At 31.9% G+C, this 12,148-nt stretch overlaps 2 protein-coding genes across 2 annotated transcripts; one reads left to right on the top strand and one right to left on the bottom strand.

Annotated features, from left to right (window-relative positions):
- Positions 1-4,369: 4,369 nt before the first annotated feature.
- On the top strand, positions 4,370-5,250 carry HELRODRAFT_157245 (hypothetical protein; the record flags this gene model as incomplete). The annotated part of the gene is made up of 4 exons (XM_009022337.1): positions 4,370-4,387; positions 4,581-4,694; positions 4,768-4,839; positions 5,170-5,250. The coding sequence occupies 4 exons, from the start codon at positions 4,370-4,372 to the stop codon at positions 5,248-5,250; spliced, it is 285 nt and encodes a 94-aa protein (XP_009020585.1).
- Positions 5,251-5,960: 710 nt separating this feature from the next.
- HELRODRAFT_112750 (hypothetical protein) lies at positions 5,961-11,502 on the bottom strand (the record flags this gene model as incomplete). The annotated part of the gene is made up of 20 exons (XM_009022336.1): positions 5,961-6,475; positions 6,591-6,691; positions 6,824-6,970; positions 7,057-7,155; positions 7,247-7,355; positions 7,512-7,769; positions 7,888-8,037; positions 8,183-8,464; positions 8,692-8,852; positions 9,032-9,113; positions 9,294-9,400; positions 9,662-9,757; positions 9,830-9,949; positions 10,100-10,247; positions 10,347-10,473; positions 10,581-10,657; positions 10,754-10,842; positions 10,995-11,099; positions 11,247-11,331; positions 11,446-11,502. The coding sequence occupies 20 exons, from the start codon at positions 11,500-11,502 to the stop codon at positions 6,263-6,265; spliced, it is 2,613 nt and encodes an 870-aa protein (XP_009020584.1). The 3' UTR covers positions 5,961-6,262.
- Positions 11,503-12,148: the final 646 nt, after the last annotated feature.

Here is a 12,148-nt window from a genome sequence, read left to right as displayed (position 1 = left end):
AACAATGGCAATAATAATAATCATAATTATAATAACAATTATTATAATTATAATCACATTTACAGTAAATATAACAGTCGATCAAAGAAAAGTAATACGCACGTACGTACATACATATACTACAAAAGTACACACGCACACACACGCATACACACAAATACACACATACGCATACTCACACGCATACATACACACATACATCAGTATTTTCATAATTAAAAAGTATTTTTGATTGATTGGTTGATACATATACGCACATACTTAGTTAAATCATTCAATTAGATAGCTTAATTAACAACGTAAACACTAATTTTAATAGTAATTAGAAATAAAGGGAAAAAAAACTTTCAAAAAATACAACAACGCCAACAAAGATTTAAAATAATTATGAAAATAATTAAAATGGCGGAAAAGTTAAAAAAAGGAAAAAAACAAAGAAAAATGGATGTATTAAATGCGTGCGTGCACATTTCTTTGACACACAACTATATATATTGATACATAGATACATACATGCATGCATACATACATATGTATGTATATTGTATGTATGTATAATGTGTGTATGTTGTATGTATGTATGTATGGATTTATACACGTGTGTATGTATGTATGTATGTGTATATGTATGTATGTAGGCATGTGCGTATGTATACATACATACATGTATGTATGTATATGTTTAAAAGTGAACGAGTATTTAAGATGTGCGAACTATAATAGCATCATGGACGTCAAAGATTTATTGAAAATGCAAATTTCGATATTTGCATTGCAAGATGTGTTCGTACGACTTGCCATGCTTATGATGATGTTGTTGCTGCTGCTGCTGCTGCTGTTGTTGTTGAAGTTTTGCTGTTGTTTTTGATGTAGTTGTTGTAATCTTATTACCGTTGGCGTTAAATGTAGCAGTTGTAGTAGTGGTGAAGCTGCTAGTAGTGGTAGTGACAGCAATCGCAGTAACTACAGCTGTAGTAGCAGTTGTAGTAGTAGTAGTAGCAGAGGTGGTAGTAATCGTAGTAGTATTTGTTGTTACGTTGCGTCAGTCACAGGTTCTGGCTGATGACATCAGAGTAGAATTTAGAAATAATATCCAGAAAATGTTTGAGTGACATTTGGTTGTTTGGTTAAATTAAAAATTTATTGCGTCTTCTAATTTGTCAACCTTATGTATCACGAAGTTATGTTAATATCATGATGTTGTTGTTGTTATTGTTCATCTATTCGTTCATTCATACGTTCGTTCGCTCGTTCATTCATTCATTCATTCATTCATTTGTCCATCCATCCATCTATCCATTTATTTTGTCCGGTAGCTTTCACGTTACATAACATCACGAATTTCCTTTAAAAAAACTGCCCGTTGCATTGTAAATTTTTATGCTGCAATCCCACGTAAATTGTACACACACGCGCACACACACGCAGGCCCACACGCACACACACACATTTATACAACAGTTAGAGTAAGAGACAAATAGAGGAACGGACAGAAAGATGAAATAAATGGATGAAATCGAAAGAAAGAGAGAAAAAAGCCAAGAAGAAAAGGAGAGAGAGAAGGAGGTGACAGGAAAGAGAAGCAGACACACACACATAGAGAGAGAGAGAGAGAGAGAGAGAGAGAGAGAGAGAGAGAGAGAGAGTGAGAGAGAACGCACACAAGGTTTTCGAATGAGTTTTTGCCTCATTACTTAACGTGTATTTGAAATTTACGACGTTCAACAACAAAATGTTTAACTTGTTTATTAGCCGCAAAATAGTTTTTATAGTTGTGAAATTTAATCATTTCATTTATACACACACATACAAACACACACACACAAACATACAAACATACACACACTCAAATACATACATAGACAAAAACATATGTGAAAGATTAAGATGGTCCCCATATGTTAGTTCTTCATGGCAGTTGAATATTTTCAACTAGCCGGGCGAGTTTTTCTTTAATGGTAGCCAATATTATTTTATTTTATGCCACTGTATGTATGTGTGTGTATGTATGTATGTGTGAGTGTGTGTTGTGTATGTGTGTGTGTGTGTGTGTGCGTGTGCGTGTGTGTGTGTGTGTGTGTGTGTGTGTGTGTGTGTAGGTGCACTGCGGTGTATGCTTACGTTTATATTTGCATTAATGTGTGAGTATATTTGTTTATTCTCATGTGGGTTTGTTTACTTTAAAAAAATATTTTTTATGATTAAATATTTTGCTTATGTCTGAGAGTATTTGCCTGTATATTTGTTTGCTGTTTGTTTGTTTTGTTCTTTGTTTGTTTGTTTAGTTCTTTGTTTGTTTAGTCCTATGCTTGTTTGTTTGTTTAGTTCTATGCTTGCTTGTTCATGTTTTGGCACGAACGTATATGCTTTAGTTTTATGCTCATGCTCTAGCGTTTAATTACAGGCTAGATGGGAAAAAATATTTTCATATACAGCAATGAACATTATCGTTAAAATTGACGGTTTCTGGACAGGAAAAAGAAATGAAAAAAACCGTTTCAAAGAATGAAAGTGAATCAATAAATGGATGAATGAATGAGTGAAAAATATGATAAAATAATCATTAAAAAATATACAAGTATGTATGTGTATATATATATATATATAATATATATATATATATATATATATATGTTTGTATGTATGTACACAATTCATACGCCCAGCGTGTGCATATGAATTGTTTCAGCATCCTTGTATCAATTGTATTCCAGGAAATGCGTATTTATATCATATAATTAACTCCACTGTGCTACTTTGTTTTTAATCAACATACATACATACATACATACATACATACATACATACATACATACATACATACATACATACATACATACATACATACATACATACATACATACATACATACATACATACATACATACAATAACACGATCCAATGGCTCAGTGTTGTAAAATCAATATAGAGGTTTTTATAACCTTTTAAGACGATTTTGCATTTCTAGATGAGAATGGAATAAGAACATTGGTTGCCAATTGATTTTAATGTTACATGCTAACACACGCAAACACATACACAGACGCTGACACTAACGCACACAAACACATAAACAAACACACTCACACACACGTTCAAATTTAGATGGATTGATAGATGGACTTGGAAAGGATAGAATGAGGGATTATTTATAAAGCAGTCTATGAGTCTTATCAATTGTTCTTAAATAAAATAAAATAACAAAATTTTATTACAACATTTCAAATATTTTATTCATTTTTCAATGTTTTTCAATGTTTCATTGACAAAACCTAGTTATGTTTCTCCATCCTTCCATCTATCCATCCATCCATCAACTTACAACTAGATTGATTTTCCATTATTAAAAATCTATAAATATGTCATGCTGTATAGGATATGCCATGCAGTCAAATTAATCCAATCATGCTGTTATAAAATCAATCATCTTTTGCTCATCCATCCATCCATCCATTCATTTATGAGTTTATTTGTTTGAGTGTTTGTTCATTCATCCATTCATTCATCCATTCATTCATCCATTCATTCATCCATTCATTCATCCATTCATTCATCCATTCATTCATCCATTAATTTCATTTATTCATTCTTTTATTTTATTTTTCCTGCTATATGTTTGCCTCTCCGATATAGCGCTTAATACCTTTGTTAGTTTAGTTGATTCAAGATTTGGTTTAATGTTACTCGCCAAACAACAAGGCTATTCCAAGACTGTCATTATAATTTATTATATTATTTGTATATCGGTCTTATAACAAAGTAAAAAAATTATGAAATGGATTCATCAAATGCCTTCCATTGTCTCATCATTTTCATCCTCACTATCACCACTGTCATCGTCATCATCGTCACATACGACAATTAAACATTTTAATGTTTTAATGGGGATTTTTAAATCTGGATGTGCTCTATTCGGATTCTTTCCCCTGCAAACTTTACACGGAAACAAGGACAGCGTCGACGTCATACATTTCTGACGCTAAGGAACATTTTTATTGACCATGGCTATATTGCTATTGATAGATTATTGTTAATTACTCTTGTGTTATAGTTCAATTCCTTTAGATTTAATATATTGTTATCAATTTGAATCATTAATTAATTATATTTGATTTAAAAATAAATATTTTTTATAAATAAAATCAATACTCATTTATAAAGTTTTTTCAACTGTTATCCGAGTTAATTGTCTTATGGAGGCAAAAGATCATTAATTTTACACTTTCAAATTTACGTTAAGTGAAGCGCATCAACATTATCCACTTCCTAAAGCATTTACTGCTGCCCACGAAAGCCGACACCGATATCTTCTTTGTCCGCATTTTAATTCTGTAATTCGTGTTCGGAGATCATATTGTTTCTTGGAAAATGGCTGAAGAAAAAAAGGTTTGTTCGTTTTTAAGTTGATTTGTTAAAAATTTAAAAAACCGACTAGTAAACGTTTGCTGTAATTTGACGACCTGTAATTTGCTGTAATAGTCATTACATTTGTAAACAAAAATGGCGGCATTTACTGTTTGCCGATTTTTGGTTTATCAATAACGTGATTTCTCAAGTTTAACTTTATTTAATTTTTCAGTCCGATGAGCACATCAACTTGAAAGTTACAGGACAAGATGGTAGTGTAGTTCACTTCAAAATCAAGAAAAATACACCACTTAGGAAACTCATGTCAGCTTACTGTGAACGAACGGTTAGGCAACATTTCATAATTAAAGTTGGTCTATTTTAATTAGATATCACTCAAATATATGCTCATGTTTTAGGGAGTAAAAATGGGTTCCATGAGGTTCCGTTTTGATGGACAGCCAATCAATGAGACCGACACCCCATCACAGGTAACAAAAACATTCTGTAATCATATTATTTTATAATACATTCTTATCATTGTTGCATCTTATTTTCAAAGTGATTATTTTTGTAAGATGTGAACATATGTATTACATTTTTTCATGTTTTCATCACATTTTGAGATTTATTAATTGTTAATTAAAGATGAAGTTAGGTTTTGCTACAGTATTGTAAGATTTTATACTTAATTGTAAACAAATTTGTACATTTTTATGTGTTTCTAATGTGAAAACATGTTTAAATTCATGGATATGTGATATGCATATATATTTATTCACACTTATTGACATGTTTCTAATAAATTTGATATTTTGCAGCTCGATATGGAAGATGGTGATGCAATAGATGTATTCCAACAGCAGACGGGAGGCCACTTTAAATATTTCATGAAAAGTTAACGCTATCGTTTGATTATTATATCTGTGTACATTGACAGACAAAAATGATATAAATTTTTTTACGTTTAATTCTGTTTTTATTTGCTTTTAAACTGTAAATCAGTCAAGTTGTTGATACATTTGGAAGTTTCAGATTAACTAAGAGAAATAATTTAAGTTTGATTAGATTTCATTCCTAAAATATGTTGTGCTGAAAATTGTGTTGGGCAGTTATTTTTAAGTTAGAATTAAGTGTTTTGTAAAAACAGATATACTCTCAAAATAAAAATTTTCCACTTCTTAAATTCTCCACTACTTGAACATTCATTTTCAAGCCACTATTTTCCACACATTCACCATCTGAACATTAAATTTCGAGTCATTCATTGTGTAATTTTTAATAAACCAGTTCAGATCACATTAATTTCTATCAGTGATTAGAACACCTTGCATGTTCCCTGCACAAAATTGTGGTGGTGTATTAAGTACTATTTAAGATTTACTTAAGCCATGTGTATTCAGCATCAAGTATGTCGCATTCTAAATAAGAGTGTTGAATAGATTATCAATATTTAAGGCCGATGAGAAGTTAGAATTTGTGTGGATACAGTAATTGCTTGAACATTTAGTTTTTGAATTATTCTATTCACGATCAGGTACATTAATGCATTTTTGTCTCATGTTTTTGTAAAAAAAACCAATATACACATCATAACTTAGAATAATGAGTTAGTTAAAAACATGACAAAGGACTTTATTGGCGAATGGAGGTTCATTATTCAAATTCAATTTCCTAGGTACAATTTGTGTTTGTGGGGAGAATAAATTCTCAATTTGAAGAGACAAATGCACTTAGTAACATAATCATAATTCAAAAATTGTGCAGCAACGATAATTAAACAATGAAATGCTCTTTACACGTTTTCAATTATCAATAATAGTGTAGTTCACGCCAACGACGATGCGCGAATAAATTGCTGACAATGACATTAATTAGTTAATTAATAAATAAATATAGCGGGTGAATGATTAATTAATGATGACCATTGTCATCTGTGTGGACGCCATTTTCAACGACATCAGTTGTAGCAGTGAGCACTGATCTCTCAGCTGGGTTGTTGTTGCAACTGTAGAATGCCTTGGCGTGGATGTATACTTTGTGACATTTCTCCATGTATTGCTTGGTCTCATTTTCACAGTTGCCAAAATCTCCAAGACTCAAGCTTGCAAACACTGCTTGGCATTCCTGTGAAAATGTAAAAACGCGTAAACGTGGTCTGGGGAGATGGAGGCATAGAATAACAAGGTGACGAAAAAGCGTTAAAACAAAGTTTAACATGAATGATGTTTTGGAATCATACCTCTACAGTACATTTCTCATTTCCAGGCACATGATTTGACAGCAGGTGATTCAAACTGTCTTCTTTCTTATCGGGGTTCAAGAAGCATCTCATCTTTGAACCTGATGAAACGATGGTGAAAAACACACAAAATAATAAAATATCAATTTGTAATAATTATTATGAACAAGAATAAGAATGCCGCAATAGAAAAATAGAATAAAATGACAAAGTGTATGAAACACTAGACAAACCAGCTAATAAGTGAGACAATGAGTTGCTGTTAGCTCTGATGAAATTTTCATTCAGCTCATTGGCTGATAACTTTCCAAATGTTTTTTCGCTTTCTACTTTTAATACCTGTCTGACCTGCTCCGGTAGACTGCTTGCTTCCTGGGACACTGACGAGTATGGAAAGTTTAATGAAGTAATTTTAACAAAATGTGATGGTACTAAGAATTTTTGTCAACCAAGAAACAGATCTAACCAGCGTGAAGAAATTGTATAACACATTCATGTATTTGAGGATTGTTTCTATTTATCTTCCATCCTCTTTTCACTGCCTGCAACATCAGCAAATACTTACCTGCAGAGTTAAATTTTAACACAAATACTTCAAAGTTGAAATAATAAATAAAATATTCAGAACATTGGTCTAATTTCTAAAAATGCCAAACCTTTTTTCTGATAAACTCTGAAGGCCAATATCTGTGTCTGTATGTTGTTTGGTGTGAAAATCTGCAGAGGCTTCAAAAACTTTGTGGCTTCCTCAAGAGCATTCTCTGGCTTCAAAAACAATTATCAATTAGAATTATAACTTGAAAAATTTCTCTAAACAAAACTGCCCATTAATGCAAAACTGGAAAATATTTTTGAAACAGAAAAACTCATAATTTGATAGCATAAAAATTAGTAAATAACGAATACAAATTTAATTTGTACTCTGGCAAGTTTGTCAGGTTTCAATTCTTCTTCCTTGGGTCCATCGATTTCATCATTTTTCAGCTTGGCATTTTGTTGCTGCTGCAGTTGCTGCTGTTTCTGTTGCTGTTCCTGCTTCTCCTTCTTAGCTGCCTGCATCTCCTTCTTCCTCTGCTTGTTTTTTAGCTTCTTTCTTTCAGCAGGCGTCAAATTATCAACGTGGTTTGTCTCATTTGCATCCACATCAGAAAGGGGATGATCATGCAGATGGAGGTAGATCTGTAGGTAAATAAAGAAAATGCATGAAAGATGTTAAGAGCAATACTTCAATGTCTTGAACTGTTTTTATACTAAACTGTTTTTAAAGCACAAACAAAATGATGAAAGAACAAGGAACCTCAATAGCAATATAGGCTGCCTTGAAATAGAACTTGTGTGATCTGAGTTGATCTTCGAGGCGTAGCAGTTGAACATAAGATCTCAAAGTCATCTTGCGCATGCAGTAAGTGTGGAAATCAAACTGGTCTTCAATTATTTCTGAAAAATGCTGCATGTATGATAATCAATTGAAATTATTATTTGTTTCTATTGTGAAAAACAAATATCCATACACCCAGATCTAACAGCTATGAAACAATGAGTTAATTAAAAAAAAACCAACAAATGAACAGTTATCAAACAAACCAACCAACCCTGTCAATCTCATGACACTTTTTCAGCGCTTCACCAAACTGACACTTGTGCTTGTAGTAAAGAGCGCATTCAATCTCAAACCACATGCACTGCATCTCGTGCAGGTTCTCCATGGCACTGATGCCTTCCCTGGTGAACTTTGAGCACATATCCTGAGCTTCCTTGAGGAGGCCTGCCCTCAACATGTACTTGGTGCACTTTGAGTTCACGTACCTGTCTGCTGTGTCCAGACTCTGTGCCTCATCCAAGCACTTCACTGCATTCATTATGTCGCCAGCATGCTGTTCAAATTATAATTAATTGATTGATTATTCAATTTATTTGTAAAAATAATACCATTTTCAATCATTCAGCAAAATTTATGTAGTGAATAATGCCAAGTAATTTTACATATAATAAACTTTGGTGAAAAAAAAACTGATAACCTCAAATGAAATAAAACAAACTTCCAACAATGAATAAATATGAAACAGAATTACATACAATAAATAAACAGCATGGAACAAACTTTGTATATCTTAGCTTTGACAAGGTACAACTCAATGAGGGTCATTGTATGTTCGAGGGCCTCGTCAATGTATTTTAGCGCTAGCTCATGTTGGTTAAGATGGTCATAGTGTTGACCAAGATAGTAAAAACACCAGAGTAATGATGTAGGACATTCCATATCTAATGGGGGTTATTTGGATTTTGTTACAAAAATATTATTACTGACGTTTACTTAAGGTTATTATAGGAGCAAACTCATCAACCCACCAATTAATTAATCAATTAACCCATTAACTGTTCAACCAACCAACCAGCCAACAAACTAATCAGACAAACACACTATCTAACCGACCACTAACCTTCTTGATCATCTGGATGGAAGAGTTTGTGTTCTTTTAACGAACAGACATAACCAACCATCAAGGATTCTATACATTTCACCTAAGCAAACAACAAATAAATATCAACTTACATACAAAAACTATAGAAAACAACACAAAATAATAACCAATACCAAAAGTTATTTGTTCAACAAAGCATTTAAGCACAGTACAATCCTCTGAGGAGTGTCAAAAGAGTGAATAACATAATAAGCAATTTAGACAGACTATTTCAACCAACTTTCTCATGATTAGTGTAGATAAATCTCATATTCTTGAAGAGTGGAGGGACACCTTTCCTTAGGCAGGTTGTTAGGAATTTGTCTACCTCTGATTTGAAATCCTCTCCTATTGTTTCAGTCAATTAATTCATTTTTATTTTCTTATAAATTATTATTTTTTCACTTACATATATTAATAAATTCATCATCATTAATTGGCAAAACCTTAATTGATTAAGTTGATAAGCATTGAATAATACAATTGAATGATACATAAAACTGGTTGTGAAATTTATTAATAAGCTTGAGTAAATGAACTAATATAATAGTTCTTGAAAAACCAAAATTAATTTCAATATAAAAATATCTGCCAATGCACATGTGACACCTTGCAGAAGTTCCAGCAACATCTTCTTAGGGGTAAGTGCCTTTGGGAACCTTTCAACTGATGACCTGTATATCTGAACACGTTCATCCAATGTTGCTGTAAAAATTATGGAAAAACCTTCATTAAATAGCTAATTCTAATTCACTAATTCAAAAATCTACTTCCTACCAGGCTGTCTGGACCCTTCCAATCCTTTGTAGTAGGCGACATTTTCTGGATTTCTCTCCAACAGATCCTTGTAGAGCAGTTCAGATTCTGTATAATTTCCCAGTTTCAAGAAGAGATCAGCTGGAGAATATTTCAAAAACAAATTCAATGAAAAAGTACATTTACTAATACTGCTTCTCAAAAAAAATAGTAAAATTAAACCTGGGCAAATATTTTAAAATACTTTGCATAAATTGTATAAACAGAAATAAGCAAGCAATAATAGAATACCTTTAGTTTCCTGGACCCAGAGTTTGTCGACAGTTTGTGAAGCATATTGAGATATATGTTGAAGGGCTTGTTTGTACTGTCCTGCCTCGATCATCACAGAATTTTGATACAACAGCATCTCGCTATGCTCATAATCGAATGGTTTTGCCTGGCAGTGTAATTGAAAAACAAATCAACAGCCATTTAAATACAAGTAATGTTAAATTCTTACAATTTAATTTAAACTGTCCACATATCTACTACTAACATTTTGAGTTTTCCTGAACTCTTCAAGAATTTCAAGAGCCATGTCGTAATCTTTGAGGAGATGGAAGGCCATTGCATACCCAATCCACGAAACTTTCTGACCCGGTCTCAACACTAATAACTGGTACCTGGAAAAAAAATTTCAATGTTGGATTTTTAAATAACATTTTTTTAAATTATCAATTGTGAATCTGAATTATTATTATTATTAAGTGTCGATTTAAAAGAAATGGACCTTGTTTCTTTGTATCCCTCTAAATCTCTCATTTGTATCTGGAGTAAGGACAAATCTCTTAATATTTGGAGGTTGTCCTAGGTGATGATTAATTTTAAAAAAATGTGAAAGTGTAAATCATAAAGGTGATTAAACTTTTAAACAGCATGGATTACTAAATCAAAATAAATTACTTTATCCCATTTCAGAGCATTTCTATAACATTTAATTGCCTCATCATATTTTCTATCAGCTCTTTGCAGCAAGCCATAAGCATGCCAACCTGTGTTTTGGGTTGCTAATGGTTAAGAAAAATCTTGATTGAAACTAAAATGTAAGATCCTGTCAAAGTTTGAACTAGTCTATAGCCACATTTATCCTGACCAACCATTCTGATTGACAGAATGATCCTTCAAGCAGAAATAAAAAAGATACAGACATGAGACTTAAGACTGTTTCTGAGACCTCTTCTTACAAATTCATAAGCTTCATCCTTCTTACCAAGGCAACTTAATGTTAATCCTTTCATTGCCAGAGTTTCTTGATGAAAAAATAAGATCATAAGTAAAACCACGGCCGCAAAAATGAAATGATTTAAAATTCGTCGCCAAAATTAGTGAATGGATGAATGAGTGAGAATGAACTTATTTCTAGATCAAAATTAGATTTTAAATTAAAAGAGCCCACCTCCATGCTCTGAAAACTTTGGATTTGACAAGATCTGTTTGGCAAATTTCAAGCCATTTTTGTACTGTTTTTGCTCGTAACATTTCTGAAATTAATAAAAACAGTTTAATACGACAAAATGATTTTTATTTTTATCATGATTAGGAAAAAATGAAAAAAGACATGCGATCACATGTCAGTCTAATCGCAAATAACTAACCAAAATTCGTTTGAAAAGAGCATTTTCTTTCGGCGGCAAACTGTTATTTGATGCCATTTTCTAAATTTAAAATTTAAATAAGTAGATATAATGAATGAGCAAGGTAAACACAACAAAATCTTAACAAGAACGAACGAAATGTGCGGCCATTTTAAAATAACACCATAAACACCGAAAGCAACTGCTTAAAAAATTATAAAAAAATTTATTTTTTAAAACATAATTTATTAATTAATAAACAATGTATTAAATTTAAAAATTAAACAATTAATTAAAACTTTTTAAATGTACTGTAGTATTGCATAAAATATTTATTTTGCCTTTGCTATCATACAACATTTTCATCACTGTATTATCGTTACGTATGCACTTTGTTTAAAATGCAAAAAATTGCCAATTACTGTTTTTAGTTACACGGTTTCTTAATTAGTTTATTTGTTTTGATTATTTAACTTCTAAAATTTTGTACATTTTACGTTTTTCGTTGATGTGAATTTTACATGTGCTGACGGGCTTGTGATGAAGTGGATTCTGTTCTGTCTGATCTGTGACTGAGAGATTAGACACGCTCCGCCTACTCTAACTTAATTACTTACTAAAGTCTAAATTCAGTAAATTAGTAGACAATTATAAACAAAACAGCATACATATACATACATATATATACATAAACAGCAAACAGCATACTGTAATAATAAATGAG

Source organism: Helobdella robusta, assembly GCF_000326865.2.
Source record: "Helobdella robusta unplaced genomic scaffold HELROscaffold_31, whole genome shotgun sequence".
Classification (NCBI taxonomy): domain Eukaryota; kingdom Metazoa; phylum Annelida; class Clitellata; order Rhynchobdellida; family Glossiphoniidae; genus Helobdella; species Helobdella robusta.
The sequence above is the reverse complement of the archived record's forward strand: the minus strand, read 5'-3'. Positions and strand labels throughout refer to the sequence as shown.